The 16,693-nt window shown below is 41.0% G+C and overlaps 1 protein-coding gene across 1 annotated transcript in view; it reads right to left on the bottom strand.

Annotated features, from left to right (window-relative positions):
- Positions 1 to 16,693, bottom strand: part of ITPRID2 (ITPR interacting domain containing 2) — a 41,651-nt gene that overhangs the window by 5,873 nt on the left and 19,085 nt on the right. Inside the window, exons 11-17 of the mRNA XM_086751022.1 lie at positions 11,635 to 11,726; positions 8,273 to 9,493; positions 5,765 to 5,845; positions 5,221 to 5,348; positions 4,027 to 4,177; positions 2,818 to 2,883; positions 1,733 to 2,146 (exon numbers count right to left, since the gene is read on the bottom strand). Coding sequence (XP_086607148.1) covers positions 1,733 to 2,146; positions 2,818 to 2,883; positions 4,027 to 4,177; positions 5,221 to 5,348; positions 5,765 to 5,845; positions 8,273 to 9,493; positions 11,635 to 11,726 — 2,153 coding nt within the window. The remainder of the gene's footprint in view (positions 1 to 1,732; positions 2,147 to 2,817; positions 2,884 to 4,026; positions 4,178 to 5,220; positions 5,349 to 5,764; positions 5,846 to 8,272; positions 9,494 to 11,634; positions 11,727 to 16,693) is intronic.

The raw sequence follows: 16,693 nt of genomic DNA, 5'->3' as shown, positions 1-16,693 counted from the left end.
TTGCTTTCAAAGTACAGGTGTAAAGGCTGTAGCATCACAAGCTCCACTGTAAGGATCAGAGATGGCCAGAAGGTGTTCCGTTCCTAACGCAGAGCACAGAAATTATGAGGTCGCCGGCCTGGTGGCATCTCACCACGAGCTGACTGCAGTACCCTTTCCTTCCACAGGATAATGCCACTTTCCACAGCTCATTCCACTGACTCTAATGGACCTACTGATCAGGCAAAGCACTATTCAGCATCGTGAGGGTACTTACCGAAAGCAGGTCTCCACTTCACCTCACTGCCAAACTGCATCCTCTTTTTAACACCAGCAGTTCACTCACTGATAATGCTCGTGGCTATGCATTATTCTTTGCACTTGCAGCTCTGGCTATTTATAGAGTTACCAAAGCTAAGCAAAGTAAATATCTTCATATGCTTCCAGCCATCATCTTCTATCAGAAGGCTCCTTAGTAATGCTCTATTGCCTCACATGTCTCCCTGTGCAAGTGTAAAGTGCCTACGCATAGCAAAGCACACAGGGAGTCAGTCAAGAAAACATGTCCCCTTTGCAGACAGACACAGTAGAGTCTTGTCAGACAATGAGCAAAGGGATACCTTACAGTCCAGTGTGCTCTGCCTCTTTCTGCACTGACAGAAGAGAGGTGAAGGCACAGCAAAAGATCTCTCTGGGATCACAGCTGATGTTTTACCGTGAGATGAGCGGCTTGCCTCTCATCTATTTTAAAGACAATGCTAAGGCAAAGCTAGTTCCAGTCATTCACAGCCTCAAAACAAGCAGATCTGGATGGTTCCACCGCATTACAGCCTGGCCTGTTGTACCTTCCTGAGCATGACACCTCTCCTGGGCTTTTGAGTGGTTTGTGGTAGAGCCATACAAAAGCTTTAAAGGATGAGTTAAAGGCTAAGGGTCCAATGACCCTCAGCTAAAGACCAAGAGGTCCCTCTCCAGTGAAGGAGAGGGAATAAAACCTACAGGTTCTCGTTCCCCATTTCTGTACTCACAGCAGCCAGCTTGCTCCACTTTCTCACAGGAACTGCTTTTGAGAACAAGAAGTTTCTTTTGCTTCCTTTTCCCATTTATACTACTTGCCATAAGGCTTTCTGTCACGCCTCTGACAAGCAAAACATGCAGTTTTAGTCCTGTTTTTTAACCTGGCCCAAGCACCCTTCACTTTCACTGACTGCCAATAAAACTAGTCCAATAGAATTAGTCCAACATCAGTCTTAAAGTCTGAAACAACTTCTCATCTGACTTCAGCTTGCTTTACTTATCCTCCTACTTAGTGGTTTGGGATTAGGAAAGTATTTTTAATATTTACTACAGAGTTGTTTGAGAAACAGTATTTCATCAGTCAAATTAACTCCAACCTGGCATTTTAACAAGCAAACATGACAGAAATTTTGGGAATCTGAAATACTGCTGCTTAACTAAGTAGTAGAAATGGCAAATTCTTTCTCATCCAGACTTACAGTAGCAACTAGCTTAATCTACATGCTAACCACTATCACTGAAAAAACATCTACTGCTTTGCACAAGAATACAACTGTGGCTTGAACATCTAGCGACAAGCTCTAAGCATTCAGAAATAGTACAGCAACAGTATGGAGCCTTGACTTGAGTGAGAAGAGAAGAGAAAACCCCAGTGGCCAAGAGTTACAGGTAGCCTGTCTTCAGGTTTCAGTAAACACTGTTCAAGCATCCTAGATCTCAGCCCCTCCCTCCTCACCTCTCGTATGACTTGCTGCAGCTCCTCCTGCTCCACGCTTTTGTGGATTTCATCAACCGAAGGCATGAGAGGGACTTTTTCAAGTTTCTGCTCCACCTGTGGCTTGGAGTCTGCCAGCTCCTCAGAGTTTTCCACTAGCTGTCCAGCACCTGCTCTCACCGGAGGAGCTGGTGTTAAGGCAACGGAGGCACGGTATAACTTCTTGCTTTGACTCTTAGACTTTCCTGCTAGTTCAGAGGATCCAGCACCAGCTTTTCTACCTGCGTGACCAGAGCACACTGAAGAGGAATCGGAGTTTCCGTGGGAGAATACAGACTCTGTACCCTCCGCTGGGAGGGTTTCCAGTCCAAGATCTCCCAGTCCTAAACCCAGTTCAGACTTCAGAAATGACTGCTCTCGAATAAGTTCGGAGACCTAAGGATTCAGAAAAGAAAGAGTCCTGAATAAGGATATGAGAGTCACATACAGACACAACTATGCTTTCTTGTTATTTATTCAATCACTTACTCATTCCCTCCATGTAACAAATACAGCTATAAAATAAATATATGCTTTGCCTTTATGACTGCAACAAAGAGGATCATAAAAAGGAATGAGCTTTTTTGAAAGCCAACATAAATATGAATTGTGGCAGTTCCCCAAGCCACTGACTTTTGCAATATGGATAGATCCTGCCAGAGCCCTTGACAGAGACACACGTAAAGGCTTGATTTTGTTTTTCTTTGCTAAAACAATTCCAATTTATTCTTTCCTTTCTGCAGTCTTTGAACTACTTCTCAGTAGCATAAAATGCACAGAAAAATAAGAAATAATTTTCCCTAGAAAACTCACCATGTAGTCACTGTATCAACTAAACACAAGTAACATCTCAATTCTACATATCCCTCTTAAAAACAAATGAGACTTCACAGCTACTTACCACTGGTTAAGTTTACTTAAGGGAAAATGCAGCTGTTCTCAAGAGACCTACTTGAGTAAAGTATTTCCAAGATTATGTGTCAAACGAATCTCCTGCAACCTTTTCAAAGAATTCCCTTCCTCGTTCTTTTATGTAATAAAACATACAGCACACTACAATTACTTACTGGTTCAATGACATTCAATGGAGAAGGGCATGACAGATTATCAGCACTTCTGCTTCCATACATACCCTGAAAAATTAAGTCAAGTTAATGCATTGAGGATTATTTTAGAGCTGTCAGAAGCCGATATATAATCATGCTGTGTCTGAGACAACTTTCGGGAAAAGCAGAAACTTGGAAACAGGAAGCAAAGCTGGTTGGAGAAAGTTTATTTCAGTCATTTTTAAAGCTGGCCCTCTTCTATAAAAGGATTTACAAATAAAAAGATATTTATATGGTTCAAAGAATGCAACTTTGGCTTGTGATCACAGTAATACCATATTTTCCTGTTCTTGGGTTTCAATTTTTTTCCCATGACAAAATACTGAAGAGGAAGATGTGACCTGTGCTTGTGCTGCTTCACAGAAGAGGGCTGACTAAGAAAGAGGAATGAAACCCAGGAAGAACATATTATACTTTTCGTCTGTGCTTCTTTTGTTTGGCTCATGGCAGAACTGCAGCAGAAAAAAGAGGAACAGTCTTCCATTGAGTGATAAAGAAGAAAAAGTATATTGCAATGTCACCAAAAAAAATATGCGAATGCCTTTTTTTACCCCCCCTCTTGTGCTTCTGGAGAGTGTCTGTGGGAGCTGAGCTTCTCCCACTGTTAGGCAGGCAGCCACGCATTCAACTGAAGGAGCTACAAAAGGCAATGGAGGAAAAAACTGAAGATTACAACTGGGTTTTCCTGTTTCTTTATTCTATGGACTGGCAGAGTTTGAGGGGAAGCACACTCCATTTCTTGGGAGAGAAACACTGTGCATTTTTCATCTCTCTACCTTCGTGTCACAAGTAAGAAAATCAGTTCAGGGAAACTGCAGAAAGACCATTACCATCCCCCATGGATTTTAGACATGCGCACTACTTACCAAAACTGAGAATTCAGGGTCATGATGAGGAAAAAGAGCGCACTGACAGAAGAGGTCTGAAATCTCAGACCTAAAGCCCCAGAAGATATGTATTGATATGTATTAACACCAAGAAAGTCCCTCTATTCACACACCTTTTCCCCAAGATGAAACACTGACTGAAAATAATAAAATATGACCCCTGATATACACATGGCATCATTAGATTCTCCAGATATCATCCCACTGTAGGAGCTTTAACAGCTACAAGTTATTAACATTACACTGAGAAAACATATAATGTTGTTGCAAAAGTAATACTTACTACATGTGTCCGAGGTCTGTAAGGTGAAGACATGTGCAGACTTCTCAGCTGGTCTTCCAAAGCAAGTAGACGTTCTTCTAATTGCATCTCTAACTCCTGTAGCTCCATGCGGACAGACTTTCTCAAGCTCTGCAGCTGATCAGCTTCGTATCTATCCCAAGTCCATCACAAAAAGAACAAGGTCATTCACTGCTCTCAGCTGCACACCACAAAGGGGGAACTGACCAGGACAGTCCCATGAGTAAAGGGCTTAATGCAAGGGAATTCAAGGTGGAACACAGAAAATTCCTCTTTCATGGAATAATTAGCTGAATGCTAGATGGAATAAAAGTCTTTCTCCATACATACATCACTTCATGGAGAAAACCAAACAACATAGTGTATCACAGAACATTCTTCAAAAATTTTAGCTTTAAATGTTTAAATATATGCAAGCAGAAGAAATCAGCATTCATACATATATCTAATCAAATCCAATTTAAAACCTGTAACAACAAAAAATCAAACAGCAATGCAGTAGTCACATATTAGCTCTCCCGCATGGTTATAGATTCCCAGGGAGCCACAGCTACATTTTGGCCAGGATGCCATCATCTAAGAAGGGTCACTGATTTCAAACATGTTTACTTTTAAACAGATTAGTCAAGAGCTGATCCAACTAAAGTAAATATATAAGCTGTTTCAAAAATTGTTTCAGATCAGCTGCTGCTACAACTCACAGTGAGCACAAACACACGGAGACAGAACACGAATGCCAGGTGTTGCCTGCTGAGTGGCCACTGTAAGCTGGAAAAGCACCTGAATGCTACAGTGTTCATTTTTTATCTACATCTATGATGGAGGGAGCAAAATCTAAGCTGAAAATCTTTAAGATTTTTCCCCTCAATATCCTATGTTAAAGTATCCTAAGATAAAAGTCCTTAAAATCTCCAGCAGTAAAATCACTTTGGAGACAGAATGAAGAAAAGAATCCTCAATTAATAAGAAATAGCAATTAGAGGAAAGAAAGAGGAAAAAACTCTACAATGAAGAAGTGTAAAGAAGAGAGTAAACAAGTTTTTGGCAAAAACTCAGCTCCAACTCTGTTCAGATTGAAACTAATAGATTTTTTTTTCTCTGATTTCAGGGGCAGTGACACATTTCCTGAAATTCCAGAGTATTTTCTCTCTTTTTTTAAAAAAAAGATAATTTTACCTTTCCTCTTCTGTCATATGCTGATAAACTGTTGTCTGTTGACGTAACATAGTCAATTCCAAATCCATCATCTGGCTTCTGAATAAGTTTAGATTTCGCCTTACCACTTGTAGCTCCTGGAAAGTATTCTGGGAAAAAACCACAATCAACCAATCAACCAATCAAACAACAACAACAACAAAAAGCATTACATGGGAAAATGGAATTAAAATAAGTCTGCATTCTATAATCACGTTTGCCCAGATGTGCCCTTTGAGTCAAGCAGCACCTCAGCAACTTTGGTATACTACAGAGGCTGCATGCTGTGAATTCACAGTAATTCAAGAAAATATTTTTAGATATATCAACCAAGAAAACACATAAAGGGATTTCCATGTATTTAGATTAATTCCTTTTTAATGTTATTTGCAGGATGGAGTCACCTGTTATCTCTTGAGAACAAAGATGGGGAACTGTCCGAAGTTACCGCAACCTGTAGCACATTTAGGATGTTTCTTCATGTTTAATTTTGACTAAGCACTACTGTGTGAAAAGGGTCACTTACTTCGTAGAGAGGTAGAACGGATGATCTCTGAGTAATGTAACCAGTGGCCACTGAAAGATCCTGACCCCTCATTACCGGGTACTAGGGAAGAAAACGGCAATTTGAAATAGGAATGTCAGCAATCTCCTTTATAAACTCACCTTCTAAAATGTACAGGTACTCCAAAAGCAGTCACTGTTAAAACATAACTTCACTGGCATTGTGATTTCTGCTATCTATGTAATTATTGTAAGAGGAAACGGAAACCTTACAAAATGGCAGCGCCAACTCTTAACTGAAGTATGCGCACCAAAGCTATGTAAAGCAAATGTGCTGCAGGTGAAAAACTAAATTATTCCTATCCAACATAGTAAGTAGGAATAAAAGCTAATTTTTTAGCCACCAGGCATTTTATGCCTGAAAACTCAGTAGTCTCAATTGCCTTAGCCAACGATAAAAAGAACAACTCTGAAAACAGAACTAAACAAATTAAACAGTGTCCCATTTTCAAATCATTACTAAAGTCACCTTTATTGTGAGATTTTGCTCAGTTCTTAGTTTGGGTTTTTCTGCTGATTTTAGTTTTTAATCTCCCTACATTGCCTACATCCAAAGACTTCTGCGTGCTAATGATCTCTCACAAAAACAAGAGTGTTGAAGAATTTCTATTTGCATGTTGCATCAACACATGGAGCAACCAGATAAAATTCAGGGGCTGTTACACGTAGAGACATGACACAACAAAGAACAGTGGAAACAGCAAAAACATTAATATTTTCCAACATGAAAAAGACAGCTTGTCCAATATAATTTTGAAAGAATTCAAAGGACTATTGACATGCCATGGAAAATCTGAAGCATGTCCATTCATCCAGAGGAGTTTTGCTCAAACATGATCACATCAATGAGATGGTTTTTTTTCTCTCCCAGTTTCCTCTGTTCCCTGTTCTATCGGGAATTTATCTACTGCTCTTTACTCCTTCCTAAAACCAGAATCATACATTTGAAACACCTTAACTTTTTCTTTAGCAGCTGAGTATGCTGTGTACCAAACTCGATCTAGGCTGAAGGAAAAAGCAGCACCAGGGAACTGTGTATTGTAAGCAAGACATTTTCATACAAACCTCTGCAATGAGAAGGACCAAGCCTACAAAATGGAACTAGTCTAGACAAATTACGCTAGAAGTAGAACTAGTAGCCTAGAAGATATTATTACCCCCTCCAATACTAATTTTGTTTTTTAGATTGAACCAGCTTGAGTATGAGCTCCAGACATAATACAGAGACCTCTTCAGCAGGTTTAGTTAGCACGATGTAAGTGATAAAAGTGCTTTGGCACACTGCAACCTGACCCATATTCAAGGCTACAATTGGTTCCCAAGAAGAAATTTTGCAAAGAAGGTTAAATTCTGCAAACACTTACTCCCAGGAACACTACCCACTACACTGAGCAATGGCTGACTTAGAACACAGTTGACTGCAGCTTTCCACTGCAGAGGTGCGTCCCAGTACCCAAGCTTGCCACAAGAAGGAAGGCCAGCTGATACAACCAAGGTCAAGATGGACTAGCCTCTAACTTTTGACAAGTGGCAAAATAAAACAAAGCAATAGGGGCCTAAAAAAGCCCACTGCAGCCTACCACCTGCAATATGGTGCAGGCAGGTGCATGTTTGTCCTTGAGTAAAACCTACAGAAATTGTTGAAACTCTATGACTGAACAGTGTTCATGTACTCATACATAAATACGCAGAGTCTGCTCTGCCCACATAGCCTCCTTCAGCAGCTTGCAGGCTCCTAAACTGCATCACCACCTAAGAGAATAGCAGTACAGGGATGGCAGAGGAGGGACAGCCGGCAATCAGGAGGGAAAAAGCAGAAGGTATGTCAGAAACTAGTAAAAAAAAAAAAAAAAACACTTGCATTTTAAAGCATTTCTTCTCTGAGTTAGGAGATGGACAAAATTTCACACACTATGATAAAACTGGTTGTTAATAAAATACTGATGACTTCAGGATCACGTTGACTAGCTCCAGAGCTGAACAAGCAAAAGGTTGGCATGGAACAGTACAGATATGTATATGGAACTGACATCATTAGTGGGTATTTTTAAAAAAGTTCTATCAGTTGGATAGGAAGTATGTCAAAGACAAGAGAGAGTTTTAAGGACTATCAATATGTATTTTCAAATCTAAAGCTAATGACTGACCTTAACATAATAACTGATAAAGGTTATACTCTTTCTCCCTCACATCCAAGAATAGCCATAAAAGTAAAAAAAAAAAAAAAAAAAAAAAAAAAAGAAGAAAAAGAAAGAAAGAATCTGGGTCAACTGCAACAAGAAAAAATTAAATGCAAAAATAGTCAATCACTGGAGAGAGGATAATTTGTCACTTTAAAAAGAGGCTCCTAAAACAATAGCAAATCAAACTTGCACAGAATGCAATTTTTTCCTGATCTGCTGCACTATGCAAAGGAACATTCAGATTAACATTTTGGTTTTGTAAGGATAAATTAAGAAGTCCCTCTTACCTGTGAGAGGTTCTGCAGAGAGTTTCTGATATCGTGTAGGACCCTGCGCAGTTGCATCTCCACAGTGGAGGGTGGGTTGATGGCATGAGGTCGATGAGGAAATCCAGCAGGCCTTGGAGAGAAGGGACAGCTGAACGGGGATAGCAAGGCACCGAAGGAAGAGCCGGAGGTGCTTGGGATGCTGTGGGTGCTCAGTGTCCTCACATGCTCGCAGAGCGGTCTGTCCTGCCACTCAGTGGGGAGGGAGTGGAGGGAGCATGTTGACTGGGACATGTGCGCTGGCGCATGCAGTGAGCAGCTCTGTACCCTGGTGGGACTAGGCTCCTCGGACAGCCTGTTGGGCCCAGTCTGAGGCACTTCTTTTTTGGAGGATGAAGGCGCAATGAACAGTGTGGATTTGCACACTGGTTGGCTGGCGGCTGCCTCACCCTCACTTCTGTCATTCTCAGACATTGCTTTCTCGTCTTCCTCCACACGTGTGTACTTGTAGGTGAAAGAAGGAGGACTGCACAGAGTCTCTTTTCCTGGAGTTAACTGGACATTCACAGAGGACACCACTTTCACTGGATTCAGCAATGCAGTTGGGAGAGACTGAGATCGCCTTAGAGGATAGCCTGATTCAGCAAACCAGAGTCTCTGCTTCCTCAGGAGATCTTTTGACTTAAGTAGAGTGCGTCCAGCCCTGGAATCAGATGTGCTGACAATCCTCATCTCGGCTCTTTGCAAGGCAACATGAACCCTGTCCACGGATGATGGGGAGGAGCCTCCACCCTCCATAGACTCCATCGACTTGAGAATATGGTGTGTGTGGTACTGAGGAAACTCAAACACACTGCCTTCCTCCAGCAGGTCCAATTCTTTTTGCTCACTGGAAATGTCTTCCTCTTTAGAGCTGAGCTCTCCTTGGACTGTCTCTGATATATGAGATGACTTGCTTTCTCCTCCTTGATTTTGTTCAGTTTCATAGTCGATAATTCTTCTGTCGTCACTCCTTCTGTTCTCAGAAGATGTCCCTACCTTTCGTCTCTCTACTTGAGAGGCAATATCCTCTTCATCATCCTCATCATCCTCATCATCCTCATCTTCTTCCTCCTCAAATTTATTGAAACAAGGCAGTTCCTTGGCTGTTAGTGCCTTCTGTTCCTCACTATGTGACGTCACGGTTGTTTCACTGTCACAACTGTCAGCACTGCTTCCCATGCCCTGCAAAGATTCCTGAACCTAGGAAAGACATGAGCCGGCAAAGGGGTCAACACACTGGAGACTCAATTACTGCCTTCTCCATGGTCAGGCTAGGAGTCCCAGTTCATACACCTTGGGCAGTCACCAATTAGTATGAAAGACTGTACAGGTTCAGATACTGTTCAAGTCAAAGGTATTAAAAGAACAAAATACTGTAATGTCTAGGTCAAATCAGGTACGCTACATGTGTGCATATCTTTATCTCTAATTCTCCATCACACTATTTAATGACAAGTCAGGCAAGCCAAATTTCAAGAACTTGGATGGAGAATTCTTCTTGCTTCTTTGGTAACAGGAAACTTCTCTGCAGAATATCCCACCTTAATGCCAAAATCTCCCTTGGAAATCTTTTTTTTGAATGTCAGGAATGAAAGGTGATACGGTTCCAGTTTTTCAGTTTTCTCCTGAGTTTCAGAGATGCTATGGCTGCTAGAGTCAATTATTTAACAGTAGATGGCACTAACTTACCGTACTTTTAAGAAACAACATACACCCTTCTGTATCCCCTTCATCTTCTTTTCACAGATTCTCTTCACTAGCTGCCAAGTTCTCATTTCCCCATGTCTCATCATTTACTTGTATTTTCTGAATTCAGCTCAGCATTTGGTCTGAATAAAGCAGCGAAGGCAGCAGAAGAGAGCCTAGCGACTCCATGGCACAAATTTCATGCAGCCTCAATACATCTTTTCAAAACAGCATAACAGAAAGCAGAAAAACCTCATCCCTTTAGAGTCAACCAAAATAAACACCACCAGTCTTCCAGTGAAGGGAAACTTAGTTTCAACATGCTTTTAATGGACTCTTAATCAGGTTGCAACCAATATAAAGATTAAGAGTGAGCAACTCTAACCTGAGACTCCTTCTAACATGTCTGTCAGCTTCAGTGTAGTCCCAGTTTAGAAGAGAGTAGAACCAGTATCTCAGATGATTATGCTAATTACAGAGACTCAGGCTCATGTTTTCCTTTATTTGCTCTCTTGCTCTTGGAAAGTGTAAGCTGAAGTTTAAGGGAGACACAAAGACTAGCACTGTCTTGGCTTTAATTTTGGTACGCAGCTGAAAAACTACTAAATTGGAAAGCACAGAATACCAGTACAAAAACAGAAAAGCAATGCTGATGGATGGGGAGGGTGGAAATCTCTTTCTGGTGAGTGCCAAACAGCTTTAAAAATGTTTGGTGTGCCAAGAGGGAGGAAAAAAAAAAAAATCATACCGTAGCATTAAAAAAAAAAAAAGTTCAGCAGCTGCAAGCCACAGAAATGAAATTACTGGTGATACTCAGACCCTCACCTTTGTATTCCTCTGGACTGTGGTCTAGGTTCAGACAGCTAACCGATGGTCTTGAGGCCAGGATCTAACTCAAGACTTTTCTCTGGCTGATTGACAGGCTAACCAAGTTGTGGCTATTACTGTGTGAATGTTTTAGGAGAGGCAAGAGAACAGCTCTCCTGTATCAGGTAGAATGCTGAGCAAACGTGTGTATCAAGCAGACACCTAAGCACTATGATGGAACAAAAGTCTCCCTTAAGACATATGGTCTCTGGTCAGTATCACAGCAAGTTCTGGGACTGAGATCAAGGGAACTGGATCAAGAAAGATCGTGGAAGCTCAAGATCGACTAGACGTTAGTATACCCTCACAGTAAAGTTAGTATCAAATTGTTTTCACTTTCTGTAATCTTGCTAACTGAAAAAAAAATAGAAAAATACGAAAAAGAAAATGAGTGCAAAGGCAAAAATTATATTGAATGAAATGATCAGCACAAAAGTTATATTCTTTCATTACCTTAATCTCTACCCACTGCAGTCATGAGAGGAATGGATCGTGATTCTGGAGCCTCAGTTGGTAAGAAAAGATACACCAGAAACAGCAAAAAGGACACACTGAACTTAGAGTTTATTTCAGGCCCAAGTATACTCAGATTATCCTACCAGAAAGGCTTTAAAATTTTAATACAGTTCTGAAAGGAATTCAGCAAGTCCAGCTCTTAAAACAAGTTTTATTGGATGCAGACTGATGGTCATGACAGCAGTCAAGCACCAACATCTCTCCTGCCCTCCTCGGGTCCCTGCTGTCCCACAATAACCAGTAACATTTCAACCACGGCATAGGAACCTTACCTGAAGCTGATTAAACGGAGAACAATCTGTGGAGGAGTCCTCAGCAAAGCCACTGCTGTCAGAATGCTGACTCGCGGTCCGTAACAGCTGATCTGTTAAAACGAGTCAAAACCTGACCTTAATTACTTTAAAAATCACAACCTTTCATGTCCAATCACACTCAGTACATGTTTTCCTTTCACATCAAAGTAACATTAAGTGGATAACACAATTCCTTTTCAAATTCCACTTTGAACAATACAGAGGAACAGCTTGTTTGTTTCAAGTAAAAACTCTTCTCATGCAAAGCCTGACTTGGGAAACTTCAAGCAGCAGTGGAAGAGGAACCATCTTTTATATTTTGCTTTCCTGTGCTGTGAAAAAAAAAAAAAAACCCACTCTGCAGATGTTGCCACTGCTGGAGTTTTCCTTCCACAAAACCAAATCATTGGCTAATTCACATGCAGCAGGGGAACAGTTGCTTTTGTATTGACACGTATAGATTTGCCACCCCTCCTGATCACAGAGATAAAGGAGATCACTCGTCTCCTGCCAGCCTACACCACCCCATACACCCAGAGGAATGGCATCACATGAGCAGAGAGGGCGATGCACAGGCCTTAGAGAACTGCTAAAGACAGCGTTCCACTGGTTTAGCAGAAAAATACAAAACATCTCTGACACATCAACGGGCAATCTGCCAAAGCACATTCCCAGCGCTCATTTCATACATGAAAGATAAGATCCTCCTGCTTGTTCCTTTCTACTTACATTAGGTATGTGTTAAAATAGCCTAAAGAGACTCTAAAATCCTCAGTGCTGCCCAGGAGCAGTTTCCTCTGGCGCAAGCACTGTAGGCACAAAGCTGCTTTTCAAGGCGATCTTAGCAAGCTCTGCAGTACAGTATTGCACGTATACTGCTCCCTACTAGACACAGGAGGCACTCACCACCTATGGGGTCTACCTTACAGCACCATAAACATCCCGCTTAGCCAGATGGCAGCCTGGGCAACAGCCATGTCTCACCTCTAGTTCTCAGCAGAAGAGTAAAAGCCTGGAGATGGGATGGGACCACAGCAGCCTGTAGCGCCTAGATCCCTGCATCCTGCTCCTCACCCTGGGGCGAGAGCTTGCTGCTGCCTTCTTGGAGGCTCAACGCAGAATTTTGCCCCACATTCCTTCAACCACTTCACTGTCATCATATAATTAATCCCAGTTCACAGCTCAATGCATTGGAATGCATGATGAAAACTGTTTTGAAACTGCTGGATATTTAGAACTACTTCCGTTTTTTCATTAATTTTGATGAACATTTTACTAAAGCAGAAATAAAAATCGGCACAGGCCCAGAAGCTTGTGAACACCAGGAGAAGCAAACTGCCTGTTAAATTTTGGTAGCGGCAATTTCACTCAGCTCTTAGGGAGTGCCTTTCAAATTGTGCTGCCGTTCTGTTATCATGGTAGCCACAATATCCTGTGAGGATAAACAGTTTTTCTACCTCAAGACAGACATCCCCACCCAGCTCCCAGTAAAGACAATGGAAATTACTTCCCTGAGAACTGGACTAGCTTTTATTAACTGCCTGATACAATGAATATGGCTGAAAGAGCGTGCCATGAACAGGTTGCCACTACAGCTGAAGCTGGGGGGAAGCTGCCACCACCTCCAAGGTGAACAGTCACCTGTTTTGGCCTCCTCTCTGTCTCTTTTCCTATTTGGTTAATTTTAATTTAAAAGGAAAAAGCGCTAACAGTGAAAGCCTTAGCCACAGGGGAGGGATTCCAAGCAGTTCAGATAAGCAATTCACCAGAGTGTGTGCTGGCATCTGGTTTCATGTACGTAAAGACTATTACGGCTCAAGAAAAATATTGACCTGCCCTTCTATTTCCTTTCCAGTCAATATTTCCTTTTCACCCATAAAAAAATAAATACACATATATATGTATGTATACATGTCTCCTCAAGTCAATTCTTGGTCTCCTCAGAGACACAGTACTAAAGTAAAAATCAGTGGTTTAGATAATTTTCTACAGTGTTTGTTATTTATGCACATGCTTTGACAGCCTTACATGTCAGTACTGCCAGTCTAGAGCAGAGGCACTCATACCGGCCTCATTGTCTTTATCCATGGCAAGAGACTGGCACAGCATGAACAGATTCAAACTGCCTTGGTTCCACCTAAGGAGACATCCCCTTAATACAGCCATCCCTTGCTTTCTGTGTTGCAGAGTTGCTAGGATTTTTTTTTAAATGCTTTAAAGCAAATGAGAGAAGGCATTTTTTGTAAGTATGTGTAGTCTTCTACTACCACTTATCCTTGTCTCTTGCAAGTTCTCAGAGTTCTCCACTATACCACTATCATATAAATGCAGTAAAAACTTCTAAATAACAGGAATGTCTACTGTTTCAGTAGTGAAACGACAAGGTTTGGTTCTGTAAAGACTGGAAATACCAACTATTACATTGGGATACACTGATACATAACGGTATCCACTTTCCTTGTCAACTACTGATCCAGACGTACAACCTGTTCTGTGGCATCCGGATGTCTCTTAGATTCAGGCAGACGAGGGGGAAGCCTGAAAACATTTTTTAAAAAAGCTAGAGAGTTACGTTCAGATCTTAATTAAAATGCCCCCTGGTAATGGAGAGTCTTATGAGAAGGAGGTGGTTATGAGATACGGCTCTCCTCTCTTCACCTTGAATGCAGAAAACTCAGCACCAAAGCTTGGGTTGCAGGGGTTAACCTGGGATCCTCTCTTGCCTTGTGTACCTCCACCAAGGCAATTACACCTTCTGCAAAAAGGTCATCACACAATGCTGACCCTGCAGCCCAAAGCTATTATCAACACTACGTAGAGGAAATCTTCTGAACTAGGGGGAGAAGGCCAGGGGCAGCATAATAAATAAAGTGTGGGAAAAGGAACCAGCTGAGATGAACAAAACCAGAACAATCAAACTCATGTTCCACTTAAACAGAGCACAAACTAAAATGCCCCTTGGATTATTGTTTTAGGCTGTATTAAAAAAATCAAAATATTTTTAGGCACTGAATACATGCCAGGGAAATGTGGGTATTCAGAAATATATCAAAAGAAGCTGAAAAAGTTCTAAACAAGAACAGATGATAAAGAAACAACTCTGCAGTTTACAAAATATGAGAGCACAGATTTATCAGAGAATCACTATCAAATAATGGAATAATTAATCTATTGTAAAACAATATTCAGTTACCAATGGACTGTCAGTCTCACCAATCCAAACAGTCGCATCAGGAACTTGTCTCACACTTTCTGGGTCACTCAGCTGCTCACACAGAAGAGGAAGCAGAATACGTGGAAACTGCCTGTGAAGCTTTAGTAACATCTACGTTTCTTGTACCTGCAGTATTGGCAAAGCTCTAATGCACTTTGTATTTCACAAGATTATTAATAAATTGACATTCCCAGCTTAGCTACAAAGTATTCCATTACAGGATTACATACCTGCTGCCCCTTTCTCTCACACTGATCGCACCCTGCACCCCAGCACTGCCAAAACCAGCCCAGTAGGGAGCCCTGCGGCAGAAACTCTGCCGAATCCCTGGGGATTTCCTAGCTTCTGGGCAGATAAGCACAGACTCCCACAAATACTTAATCTGTTCCAAATGTTTTCTTCTCACTCCCCCATCTCCAGTCTTCTGTAGAGCTGCACCCACAGAGAGCTATAAATACAATAATATATTAAGGACAGGAAGTGCTGATGATGTGCTTTCTCCACTTTTAAGAACTAAATTTTCAAAACTAATCACTGCTTTTGACTATCAATGTCAGATGCCTTAAAAGAAACAGGCTTGCAGCTATTTCAAATTTCACAGAGACACTGGTGTCAGCAACCAGACACTCACAAATTACAATGCCTCAAGAATACTTTGCTCTCGACATGTTGTACCTATATTTGTCTTGTTTGTTGTGCATTTTTGGAATGGAAGGTGCTGCTGTATAAATAAGTCAGGAAGAATTTTGTTTTCCAACTAACAAACCTTCCTTCCAGATGACTCTGCAATAAGTTTTTTTTATAGTGGACACTTAGCAGGACTGCATGTTTACAGCACAAAGCAGCTGAAGCTTTTCATTCTTTTCTACCGCATTCCTAAAAAACACCCATGCAGAGAAATACATCTACATTTGAGTTCTGCAACAACAAAGAACAGAATGCCAGTTTTGGGCATAATGGATAAACTAGTTCAGTCCAGTATCACTTCAAAGACATAACCTAAAAAGTCCATCAAGCTAGTCAATACAATACAGAATTCTTTGTACCATCTATAAAGTGCTTAACAAAGATAGTACTATAGCAAAGCAGTTATTTACAAGTCACTTTTTGAAAACTTACCACTTACAAACAAAGCTAATCCGGAATTGGGGAGTCTCTAATGGGGAGTCTAAGCAGCAGTAGACTCAGTGTTGTTCAAGCATATCTTAAGAGTCTCCAGACTATTTCAGTAGAGAATCTCTTTTCTTAAATTCAAATACTTCACATCTTATTACAGACACTCTTAAAATGCCTTCCAAACTGTTGTAAATGTCAGAGAGAGAATCCACAGCCCTCTGTGTAGAAGTAAAATGACATTGCAAAGTTTACAACATTCTGTACTGAACAGCACCACCCCTGCTAATTGACACAGAAGTACCTGTATATGAAAAAAAAAGGTACAAATTTATTCCTTCACAGGAAGCCATGTAGGTCTTTTTTTTTTTTAATGGGATTTTATATACAATAGAGCCAACATCAAGGAAAGAGATGAGTCTGTCTGAGGATCATCAACTGAAATCACACTGCAAGAGAAGACTGCTGCTTGAATTTCATGCTGATCTCACCTCAAGATATTGCTAATGAGAGTGGCAAAAGAAATTGACTACTTTTTTTAATGTTTTGCATAAGTTCTCCACCGCACGCTTTCTCTCTTGGCAAATTCACTGAAACCTGTATAGAACAAAATCCTATGCTCTCTGCATCTTCCAGGTGAAGTAAAATGTTGGTCCCAGACTTATTTTTAGCAAACATGCAGGCTTACCACTTGCATTGACACCCTTGTTA

This window comes from Chlamydotis macqueenii, chromosome 6 (assembly GCF_036417535.1).
Source record: "Chlamydotis macqueenii isolate bChlMac1 chromosome 6, bChlMac1.mat, whole genome shotgun sequence".
Taxonomy (NCBI): domain Eukaryota; kingdom Metazoa; phylum Chordata; class Aves; order Otidiformes; family Otididae; genus Chlamydotis; species Chlamydotis macqueenii.
The sequence above is the reverse complement of the archived record's forward strand: the minus strand, read 5'-3'. Positions and strand labels throughout refer to the sequence as shown.